Source organism: Meriones unguiculatus, chromosome 2 (genome assembly GCF_030254825.1).
Source record: "Meriones unguiculatus strain TT.TT164.6M chromosome 2, Bangor_MerUng_6.1, whole genome shotgun sequence".
Classification (NCBI taxonomy): domain Eukaryota; kingdom Metazoa; phylum Chordata; class Mammalia; order Rodentia; family Muridae; genus Meriones; species Meriones unguiculatus.
This window is the reverse complement of record NC_083350.1, coordinates 91,866,323-91,878,857: the sequence shown is the minus strand read 5'-3', so window position 1 is coordinate 91,878,857 and position 12,535 is coordinate 91,866,323. Positions and strand designations below refer to the sequence as shown.

The following is a 12,535-nucleotide window of genomic DNA, read 5'->3' as shown; positions in this document are numbered from 1 at the left end:
CCAGTCAAGAGCAATGAGTTAATGCATTGTGCCAGCTCTGCTCATGATCTTCCCTCTTACACTGTCCAGGACCTAGAGTCTGATGCCACCTGCAGTGGGCAGATCTTCCCTTCAACTAATATAACCAAAGTAATCCTGGAAAACATCCCAGACATCCTTCTCCCAGTTGACTCTGGGTTTTGTCAAATTGGCAGTTATCACTAACAATCTCTCTCTTTGCTCCCCTAGCAGCTACCAACTGTGTAAATCTTTAGGGCCTTGTGAGCACCTCCCTCATGACAGTATTAGAGAGAAAAAATATTCTAGTCTGAACCTTGGCAAAAGTGCAGGGAAGGAAATACCTACCCCTAGGTACCAAAAGTCAAAGTTAAGAAATTGCAGAAAAGTTGGATATCACACATAATCCCTCTGGGCAGAAAAATCCTTGGTCAACACTAACTTTCTCCTTTTCTCAATATTTACTTTGTGCATACTTTTTAATACCCTAATCCTGATCACAGTGTAGTTTTGAAGTTCACACTTTCCCTACTTACCATTTTAATGAAGATTCCTCCTCATGATATTGCAGTTTTGTGGAAATAGTTTTGATGTCTGCCTAAGTTTATTATTTGAGCTTGTGGGTGTACTAGAGTTCCTTTCTTATTATTTTTGGACATTTGTTTGTCAGATTTGGGAGCCTGTAAATAAGGTTTGGGTGCCAATCCTCATGGATGAAGATTCTGCTGCATTTTGAATTCTAACATTGGGACACAATCCCAGAAATGGATTACTGACTCCAGGAACTGGAGCGCTTGATAATACATTTGCTGCATAAAGCTAAATTGCTCCAAGATGGACTGAGGGCTGACGAGCTAAAGTAGGTTGCCTTTGAAGAAGGAAATTAGACAACTGTGGAGAAAGAGACACAGGTACTAGCAATAGACAGAGCCTTGCCTGACCTCACTCCCACCTTCTTGCCCTGAAACCTGGGTCTCAGTTTTTCGTTTCAGCAGTATGGGCCTCTGGAACTAGATTCTTTGTTGTAGCAGCTGACCTGTGCACAGGATGCTCACTAGGGTCCCTAGATATTAGCAGCTCCCTAAGTGTAAAGAGCAAATATGTCCTCAGATTTTGCCAGAAGTCTCCTAGAATTGAAAGCCAACCCAGCTGAGAACCACAGCTGCAACACTGAACCACATCAATGTACAATGTAGATACTTTGGGGGCAAAGGTATGCGGGTATTGTGTTCACGGTGCTCAGTAACCAGAAGATGTTTGTACTGTTCCTAAAAACAAAAACAAACAAACAAGCAAAAAACAGTGGGGCAACACTTTATCTGGAACTGGAGGACTAAGAGAGGAAACCTGGAGCCACTCCCAGCTCTAGGTGTCTTGGTTGGTTGGATGGATGGATGGATGGATGGATGGATGGATGGATGGGATGGATGGATGGTTGGCTGGATGGTTGGCTGGATGGCTGCCTAGCTGGCTGGTTGGTTGGCTAGTTGGTTGGTTAGCTGGTTGGCTGGCTGGCTTGTTGGATGAAGATCTGGATGTCTGTGTCTTTCTCCAGATACTTAGAAAGAAAAACAACCAAAATCTAGACAACATGGGCCAGTAGGTAGCTCAGTTGGTAAAGTGCTTGCCACACACACACGAAGACTTGAGTTTGATCTCTCAAAACCCACAATTAGAGAAAAGAAAGAGAAGAAAAAAAATGCTCAGGGGCAGCACCTGCAATCACATCTCTAGGACTCACTGGCAAGCCAGTGCATTTCAGCCACTGGACTCCAGGTTCAGTGAGACATTCTGCCTCAAAAAATAAGGTAATAAGGTGGAGTGACTGAAGAAGACATCTGTGGACTACATCTGTGCCTATATATATATATATACACATATATACATATATATACACATATGTATACATACACACACATGTTAGTCACTGGGGAACCCACTGCTCTTGTCAAGCCACCCCCTTCAAACCTACCAGCTTCAAGTTCCTGGACCTGATTCACTGATTCACTGGACACTCATCTCTATAGGACTCATCCAGCTATTTTTGAGAATCCACCTGGTGATATCTCCCATGGATCTTCTTGCCTTGCGTGGCTCAGTGTGAAGCTGCCCACAGTCAGGAACCTTGCTGCTCCATGGACCTGCAAAAAATCCAGACCTTGTTCCTACCTGCACTTAAGGTCACATGAGGATGATCAAAGCTTTACCCCAAAGCTACAACAGTGGGGCCACTGTGCAACACACTGAAAGCTGTAATCAACTGATGCCTGTGAGAATTTGAACTCCTCCTGGTGATCCCTGGAGGCCACCCCTCAGTGGTAGTAATCTGTGTGGTGGAGTGTTCACGCTCACATCTTCACAACTCATGCTCAGTTCTTTTCCTGTGTGACTGCATGATTCGGGTTAGAGGGATTTATTCTGTGAGGACTCATTACTTCAGTGTTACATATGCAAGGTTCTCAGCACACAGGAAGTCCTTAGATAGGTGTTTGGTTTGTTTGTTTGTTTGTTTGTTTGTTTTTATTTCTATGATGGTCCAAATCTGAGCTGCTGGCTCAGTGTCTACAGCTTTCAAACACTATGTTCTCAAGCCCTGGTGATTCCAGAGACCCAGCATTCCCCCTTTTCTAGGTGCTCTTCAGTGCAGTGGACTACCTTTTCTGTTCCTCTTGATAGCCTGAAGACTTCCTGCCCATATGACTTTCAGAGAGAACTTCCATCCTGGCTGCCTCTTTTTCTTTCTTTTGTTTCTCCCGGGGAAGGGAGAAAGGATATACCCGCTCTGGGCAAGGCACTTAGTCAACAACAGTTTTGTTTCATCACAGATGTAGTCACTGAGGTTTCCAAGATCAAAATGCAGCCTTGGGGGCTGCTTTCTGCCACTGACATGATGCCCTGTTGTTTTCTTAACATGCCAATAAGCAGAAAGGCAAAAGAAGGGGTATTCTGAATCCAAACCCAGAGAGGATTTCCCTTTCTTGTTGTTCAGTTTTATCAGGGACCTCAGTTGACTGGGTGCCCGCACTGGGAAGATCTTCCTTACTTAGTCCACTGATTTAAATGCCAATCCTGCCAGGAAATGTCTACACAGACACACTCAAATATACTTTGCCAGCTATAGCGGCCCCTAATCCAGTCAAGCTGACATCTAAATTAAGCCACTGCCCCTGCCGCTCAGCCCCTTGCACCCATTGATTAGGTGGGTAGTAAGCCTGAGGACTGTCCTCCACTGCTTCCCATCAGAAGTGACAGAGCTCCAAATCTTATTTTGAGAAGGACGGTGGAGCTGCATCTCCACGCAGTGGGAGGGATTTGAGGACCTTGTGCCCTTCTAATGGAGTGGACTATATTTCGTCCATCCCCGTTTATGGTGCTGACTCCTCTTCTAGGCAAATCAGGAGCCTAAGGTAGAGCTTTAAATCCTTGGAGGAACAAGTCCTGCTCCTCACTTGGTTCACATTCTTGGGTTTTGAGCTCAAGCAAAGTGTAACATTGAGAGGTTAAGCAGGATAATAGAAACAAGCAAGCTCTGAGGCCTGGGCTCAGTCGACAATTCAGTAGGGGATGGAAGAGGCTAGCATATTGTATTGGTGTCTGGGAGGGTAGTAGGGCTGGCGGCAGGCTTGCTGGCTCACATATGTAATATCAGCACTTGGGAGGGACAGAGGGAGAGAAAGGGAGAGAGAGGGAAGGAGGGAAGGAAGGAACGAAGGAAGGGAAAAAAGGAGGAAGGGAAGGAGCTAGAAAGCTAGGAGTCCAGGCACAGTGGCTCACATCTGAGCATCTAATCTTAGGACTAAAGAGGGAAGGTTGAAAGGAGGGAGGAAAGGAGAGAAGGAGAGAGAGAGGAGAGAGAGAGAGAGAGAGAGAGAGAGAGAGAGAGAGAGAGAGAAGGAGCCAGGGATCCAAGCATGGTAGCTCATGTTGGCACTTTGGAGGGAGGCCGAGGCAGGAGGATCCCCACAAGTCCTATCAAGCCTGGGCTACATAGTGAGCTTTTGTGAGTGCGTGTGTGTACGTGTGTGTGTGTGTGTGTGTGTGTGTGTGTGTGTGTGCGTGCGTGCGTGCACGCACATGCCGTGCCTCATGTCTTGGTTACTGACAGAGACCAGAAGTGGGTATCAGATATTCTTGAGCTGTCCCGTCCTCCTCTCCAGGCCTTACTAACTCCCCCTTCTTTCATAAGATTCCCTGCACTCTGCCCAAAGTTTGGTTATGAGTCTCAGCACCTGCTTTGATACACTGCCGGGTAGAGTCTTTCAGGGGCCCTCTGTGGTAGGCTCCATCCTGTTTCTTGTTTTCTCCTACTTCCAATGTCCATCGATGTCCATCCCATTTGTCTTTCTAAGTGAGGATTGATCATCACAAACCTCTCCTTGATACTTGTTATTCATTTAAGAATAAAGCAGAACCAGAATTGAGCTGTCTTCATTAGATTTATTTTCTATTTGTGGCAAATGATGCTCATGGGCTATTTATGAAAGTGACATAATTTTCCTCACTACATGAATGTATTTAAATAAAACAAAATGAGTACATTTAAATTAAGCAAATAGCAGCAAAGACTGTGCTCACTTGGGCATGGCAACATTAGTGAAGGATGGAACTGTGGTCTTGGCCAGGAAAAAAGATGGCTTCTGAGCTCAGGCAGCCTCCCACAGGAAGTTCTGCCCTGTGACCAGTGGCTTGAGAAAGAAGTCTGATTTGAGGGTAGAGAGATGGCTTACCAGGAAAGAGTTGATACTGCTCTTGCAGAGGACTGGAGTTCAGCTCCCAGCACCCACATCAGATAGTTCACAACCACCTGGAACTTCAGTCCCAGGGGATCTGATGGCCTTTTCTGCCTTGGTGGATACCACCTTCATACAGATCCACACTAGACACACATGTATACCCATAATTAAAAATAAAAATTAATTTTGATTTCCCTCTGAGACAGGAGGAAAAAACCCCAGCATGCTTCTCAGGTTTGCTAGTTCTGAGAAGGGTGAAAGAGACCCCTGGGCTCAAGGAGTGGGTGGCTAAGTGCATGGATTCTGGAGTCAGAGTCCCAGGTTCAAATCCCAGCTCTGCTTCTCTTACATGTTTAGAGCTATGTAACTTTGAGAAAGACTGGAACCTCTTTGGGGTTCCATGTCTTCACCTGTAAACAGACTTATAAAAGTACTGTATGAAGCCAGGCACAGTGGCTCATGCCTGTAATCCCAGCACTCGGGGAGGCAGAGGCAGGCAGATCTGAGTTTGAGGCCAGCCTGATTTATAAAGCACGTCCTGGACAGCTAAGGCTACACAAAGAAACCCTGTCTCGAAAAAGCAAAAGAAAAAAAAGTATGAAGTAATGAAGAGATGCCTCAGAGGACCTGGGTTCAGTTCCGAGGACCCATGTCAGGTGATTCCCAACCACCTGTAATTCCAGCTCCAGGGTATCCAGCACTCTCTGCCTCTGTGGGTACCTGTACAAATGTAGTGCACATGAATTTATGTATGCACATGGACCATTGTGACAAAATGCACAAAAATAAACTTAAAGGACCCTTAGCTCAGTTTCTGAACTGTCAATCTGTGGTTACGTGGCTCCATTTTTGTTTGGATCTGTGGTGAGGCAGAGCATACTGGCAGGGAGTGTGTAAGAGAGTAAAATGACTCCACTCACAGACTGGCACAAAAATAGACCTCTCAAAGGTATATACCCAATAACTAACTTCTTCCCACTACCGCCCATCCGATGTTTTCACACCACCTCCCAACAGCCCACAAGCCATGAACCCAGCAATAGATTAACCTCTCAAGCTCTAAGCACTCCCAAAGGTCCTGCTGTGAAAACTGTAGGGCCAGGCCTTCAACACATAGCCTCTGGGATACACATTAAATCTAAGCTACTTTCTAAATATGGATGAAAGCATTCAAACTGTTGCTGACACCCAGAAACACCACGTAAGAGTAAGCTATTGTTGGAGGAGAGGCCAGCAATGAAACATGGAGTTCTAAGCTTACCCCTGTGAGATACAATAGGAAAGGTCAGAGTGCTAAGTAAGATGGGCAGAATGACGCTAGCATGGCTTTCTAGAGGAGTTGGCATCAGCCATACAGTGGAGACGGTAGGGGACTCTGAGTCAAGAGAGGCAGTTAACAGGAACAGAGTCCAAAGGACTTCCTGTGTCTTCTTAGAAACTGGCTCTCTAGGGATAAGGATGGAATGATGGGATGCCTAACATGTGCAGAGAAGCCTGGGCTTCATCCTCAACACCACATAGTCAGTATGTGATAACTCATACCTACCCAGCCCTCCGGAGATGGAGGCCAGATCAGAAGTTCAAGTTATCCTCAGCTACATAGTAACTTTGAAGCTATCCTGTGCTATACAACAGGGGAGGGGAAGCAATTGGAGTTCAAGAAAAGCAGGACCCTGGATGATTCTTTGCTATCTGTGCTTCATATGCCCAATGAATGTTTTTCTTCTCTGCTTGATGTGGGACTGTTTCAGTGGCTGAGGAAACCAGGGTCCAGAGTCTCTGCAAAGATCTTCAGGTTGGGTTCTGTACATGGAAGTTCTGAAATCTTGCTTCTGTTCACAGGTGACCTGGTGTCCCGGGCAATGCACCATCTACAGCCCCTCAATGCCAAACACCACGGCAATGGAACACCCCTGCACCACAAGCAGGCAGCGCTCTACTGGGAGCCAGAGGCCCTCTATACTCTCTGCTATTTCATGCACTGCCCGCAAATGGAGTGGGAGAATCCCAACGTGGAACCCTCCAAGGTCAGCCTTCAGGTGGAAAGGTATGTCTTGCCTGGCTTCCCAGGCTCTCAGAACAGCTTGTGGCTCACCATAGCCTTGTAATGGACTGGCATTGCCCTGTGAGATGAGGAGAGATGGGGCGGGGAGGAGGGAATGGGAAAGAATTGCTGCCTCTACCCCATAGCACACTGGAGGGGAACCTCATTCCCTGCAGAGACATCTTAAAGCCTAGTGAGATTCTGGAAATACCTTTATATGCGGCTAGTCCTATACAGGCTAAAACTGGCCTGGGTCATAGGAGTGTACCTGTGCATCTCCAAGGAGCAGGAACCTCTGGAGTGCAGTCTGGCTTCCTTGTGAAGATAGGTTGGGGATGCCACATCCCTGGATGTCTCCATCTTTCTTTCTTCATGGCTGCCTTGGAGCCCTGGGTGGGCTAGAGCAGCTGCCTAACCAGAAGAAGGTCTCAGGTGGAGTGGACACTAGGTTGTCCTGGGATAAGGCACTTAGCTGTCCCTGTGGCTCAGAATCCTTGTGGGAAGAGAAGAATGGGAAGGGTGCTGAGCTATGCTCCTCCATCCCTGCTTGCCTCAGCCTCCCTTCCACACACCAGAGAGCTGAATTACACGTCCCGGGATTCCTCAGATCTTTAAATCCCAGGATCCTCTAGGGGAATCTCAATTTCTCAGAGGTCTGGGATTAGAAACAGCTTTCAGAACAGGCTACCTAGAAGTGTCCCTTCCCTTACTTCCTCTCATGTGTCTTTTTTCCAGGCAAATGAATCAGGCCTTACCCTGACACAGGCCTTCCTTGGTTTAAGTACATTGGAAATTACCTCCATTCCTACAGAGAAACACCTAGGAGAACAGGCACTGAGATATATACTGCCTGGGCTCAAACTCAGGCACTTCTGACTAAAAACCGAGTCCTTGGGGAAATGCCTTCACATCCTTGCCTTGGTTTCTTCATCTACAAAATGGGATATAAAAAGTAAATTCTTCACAGTGCTATTGGAAACTTAAGTGATTTGAACAGTGCCTAGCACAGCCAAGTATCCAATTAATGCCCCCTTTTACTATTGTCTATTACTGTTATAGTTTATCACTCACAAAATAGCTGAATGACTCTGTTGTTACCATAATAGCTTGTGCCTCGATGGGCTCCCTTAAGACCCACCGACTTCTCAGCTTTCTGTTAAAACAAGTTAGTATCAGTATCCAGTCATCTGAAGCTAATTGATCAGGAGACACCTAGGCCAGATCACTCTCCAGACCAGATCAGTGGACACCCTAGCCAAATTTCCATGTGCAGACATGTTCCACTGATCTGAAATGGCCATGGTCCCTGAACAAATCTAACCTCAGCCAGACACACCAGTACCTTGGTTTCTTTGACTATAAGTCCTCAGAGTTGAGGAAATAGGGCCATTGGCTGCAGCCTAAGAGGTGAGAGGCTTTTCAGAGCCCAACAGTAATGAGATTCCTTGACTTGCCTCCCTTATGTCACTGTTCATGGCTACCTCTCTATAGATGATGCTTCTACACGCTTGGCCAAACATTGCCTCCTCTGAGTCAGAATCTTCTAGTGCCACCTTGCTTCCCCTTCACATTCCCATTGTCTAGTCTCACTCTCTCGAGTGAGTTCTCCTTGTTACCCCTTGTTCTTTCCTGCCTAGCATGGTAACTAACCTGTGATTCCACACATATTCCGACTCTTGTGCAATGCCTGTGAGCGTCATGAAAGTGGACTAAACACGTATTTGGCCCATGATGCCACAGCCATTGCCAGGATCGGTACTAGGTGCACAGTGAGAAGCCAACAGGCACTGATAAAATGAAGGCATGGACTGATCCAGTCCCAGCTGTCTATAGAACATGCCCCTCAGGAACACTGATATCATCGTAGACCCGAGGCCATCATAACCCCAAATCTGCTGCTCTTCCTGTCTCCTTAGTCTCTGATAAAGGCACTAAAACTGGCTTTATATGCGGCTTACTTTATATGCGGCCTAAGATTCTGGTACCTGCTTTTGGATCCAACTGGCCAGCATGTGGCATTGTGACTTTTCCTGGAGAGATGAAGAAACATCTATTCACACATGATACATAGGACACCAAACAATAGACCAAGAAATGATTCCACAGGAATCTAGCTTAATGTAACAGTGAGTTTAGTCACTCACACACTATATCTCTATCTCTATAGCTAGATATTTGGGGAGGGGTGAAGCCTTATGGTCCCTCCTCTAAACAACCCTGTTAACTACCTACAGATACGGGGAGAAACAAGACCTTGTGAGCCCTTCCTACACTCATGTTAGGAAGTTAATGGGCCCAATCTTCTTCAGGTCTCCCTAGGGTTATCATAGACACTAATGGCTTAATTGAGCAATGGCCATGTTACACCATAAGATGCGATCAATAGCACATGTCTTATGCAGCATGTGTGACATCTCATCTCTCTGTTCCCTTCTCCCAGCTGCTGTGGCCCCTTTCTCTCTCAGGCTGATGATTGAAGCTGGTTTCTCAATGGTCTGCATGCAAATGAGGTTTAATATCCTCTGGCCATTCCCATCCTCCTCACAGTTATCATATTTAAACTTCAAAGACCTAACTTTCATCCTATTGCATGACCCTGGCATTACAATTGTGTGGTTCCTAGATCCACTGTGTTTATCAGCAGCGATTTTCCCTTCTTGAGTCTATTTCTGGATTCAGAGAGCAGTTGGAAGTCTAAAAACACCCACTAAGGGATCCAGAACATACTTGAAAGAGATATGAGATACATGTCATGGATTTCCTCAAAGCCGTTTATCTCAGTCTTTCCATTCCTCCTTGGTTGGCTTTTCAAAACCTGAAGCAGATGTTAACATTTTTTTAAAAGTCCTGATTGCTTTTGTCTTCTGGTAATCTCACAGCTTGGGGAATCAGGTGGAAGCTAGATAGGCATCCCAGCCTGGGATTGTTTTTGCACAGTTCTGAGAACATGAACAAATGATTTCACTTCTTTGAATCTCCTTTTGTCATCTATAACATGAGAAAGGATACTCCTCATGAGACATGTACAAGGAGTGAGTTATATACGAGAGCTGAGACACCCAGGGCAATCCTGCCATAAGGGGAACACCACTTCACCACTACTGCTACCAAAAAGAAAGCTGCTATCATACATCTTTTCCTTTTTTTCCTCTAAAATGTTCTTCTCATCCTCATGGAAGCCTGTGAGTGGTTCTTTCTATAAAAATAGCCCTCTTCTTGTCCCTTAACACTTTTGAGTTTAGCATCTGAAACCATCATGCAGGGAATTCAGGAGAGAGAAATCCTCAGAATCTTCTCAGTCAGCTTTATACCAACACCTCCAAAAAGAACTTGGGAGATAGAATTCCACTTTGACTCATCTCCTGACCCCTATAAAGTAGTATCTTTTTGGCTCTCTCTTCTGGCAAATTTGGGTAGGGCTATGAGGTGTGTGTGTGTGTGTGTGTGTGTGTGTGTGTGTGTGTGTGTGTTTTCTATACCATTAGCTCCTTAGGAACAGGACTGACATAGTTCTTTCCATGCCCTAGGGAATAACTGACTAAAACATGGGTTCTTTTATGTCTCATACTGTCACTTCTAATCTAAAGAGTCTTTCTTGACTGAAATGCTAAGGCATAGCCTACAGGTACTATTTTCTGTGTCACATGGACATAGTCCTCCAGTTTTTACATTGTTCTGGATGGTTCCATTTTTCTTTGTGGTGGTGTGAAGATGCTCAGCCTGCATATGAAATTACTGTAGCCTGTATTTTGTCAGGACTTTGGCTGCTATTTCTAGAGCTGTTAAGAGTCTGTCAATCATGGCAGGTATATTTCTCTTGTTAAAATCCAGGCAGATTTTGTAAGATTTATAATTAAGCTATTTATTTTCCAAACAACAGTGATTATGTTCAAACACCTTAATATTGAGGTTGAGCTACTTTTTAAAATAGAATCATCTTATGTTGAGGACAAGTCCCCCAAGTCATTATATTTGCTGGAAGTATCAGTGATTCCTCGATGTCTTTGGCCATGGATGAATTCACTTGTTTGTTGCCACAATGTGGAAAAACAAAGAGGAGAAATAGGAATGCTTTGTGGCCTTAATTATCTGGTGCTGTGTGGGAGGAACAATGAATAGCTTCAATGGGAAGAGTAAACACAGACATATCTGCCTGCCCCAGTCTTTCCAAGGGTGAGGGATGGAGAAGAATTGATTCCAGGAAGCAATAGCTCTCACCTCTTCTACAAGCAAAATATACAAAAGAATGTTGCAGGATGCCTTCTGAGGGAATCTCAACCACAACTATGATCATCACTCATATATCAACTGCCAAGTGTTTCAGGAAAGCTAATGGTGAAACAGCCTTAACCATGCGAGAGAGTTGACACTTGAAGAAAGAGAGTTCACAAAACAAGCAGAACAGAACCTTAGAGGTTAATATCAAGCAGTTGTATCTTCCTATATCCTCACAGATGTGCCCAGAGATTTGTTTCCATGGAGATTGTAAATCCCATCAAGTTAACCACTAAGATAAACCACTGTAAGGGCTTTTGGAAACTCAGCCACCGCACAAATGATTTGTAATGAAAACATGCATGCCAGATTTGAAGTAGTTGATGTTAGGGGTCAAAGTTTTAAAATGTGATATGATTGTAACTAGAACATGGCTGCAACTTGTTTTATCTGACCAGGGTAAAAATTATCCCAACCCTAGTAAATGTGAAACTGCAAGTGACAGTTGATGAATGAGCAGTAAACCGATATGGGGCACGCGTTCATGGTTACTACCTCATGACCAAATCTGGTCCATCGCCTGGTTATGAAAATAAAGTTTTATTAGATCACAGCCACACTTATTCACTTACATATTATTTCTATGCAGCTTTTAAACAGTGGAAGATTCAGTTCCTAGTGATAGATATATGAATGTTTGTAAAACTGAAAGTAGTGTTTGGCCCTTTCCAGAAAATAAAAAAATGCTGACCTTAATATGAATTGTAACTATCACTTAAAAACAAAAAAGTTCAGATTGAACTTTTAAATACCACTGTATTCTTCCTGAGGTAAGGCACGTATACTATATGTTCATGAAGCTTTCCCTCTAGGTCCTGTTAAACCCAGTGGTTCTCAACTTTCCTAATGCCGTGATCCTTTAATATAGTTCCTCATGTTGTGGTGATCGCAACCATAAAGTTATTTTTGTTGCTACTTCATGACTGTAATTTTGTTGCCATTCGATATAATGTAATATAAATATCTGATATGCAGGAAGTCTGATACGTGACCCCTGTGAAAGGGTCATTTGACACCCACCCAAAGGAGTCATGACCCATAAGTTGAGATCCACAGTGCTGACTTGGCTGGAGTTAATCACGTTGCCCAGGGGCATACAGCTGAAGTTGGAAGACTTGAACCCTCGGAGTGGACCTCTGTTGTATGCTCACATTCAGTAACCTATTTTGCTGTTAACAGATGATAGACTGTGGGTGTGTGAGAGAGAGAAACATCAATGTTTTAAAACCTCATCTCGAATCCTTAGAATCTTTCATGATCTTCATAGGTGTTTACATGTCTTTAAATGAATATACTTTTAAAATAAAATATGATGAGTACCAGAAGAAATTCCACATGGGCCCTGTGACTAATGGCACTCACTGTGACTTCTGACAAAGGTGTTCAGGTTGTTTCATGACACAGCAATGGAACCTGTCCTTATCTTTGTCCTGTTTGTGGAGTAACCCCTCAATACCTGAGAATCCTGGATGCTGCCCCAGAGAAC

The 12,535-nt window shown here is 44.6% G+C and overlaps 1 protein-coding gene across 4 annotated transcripts in view; it reads left to right on the top strand.

Annotated features, from left to right (window-relative positions):
• The window catches only part of Abtb3 (ankyrin repeat and BTB domain containing 3), a 264,586-nt gene that overhangs the window by 166,434 nt on the left and 85,617 nt on the right, over positions 1–12,535 (top strand). For all 4 annotated transcript variants that reach the window (XM_060377817.1, XM_060377816.1, XM_021657006.2 and 1 more), the window contains exon 3: positions 6,573–6,777. In XM_060377817.1, coding sequence (XP_060233800.1) covers positions 6,573–6,777 — 205 coding nt within the window. The remainder of the gene's footprint in view (positions 1–6,572; positions 6,778–12,535) is intronic.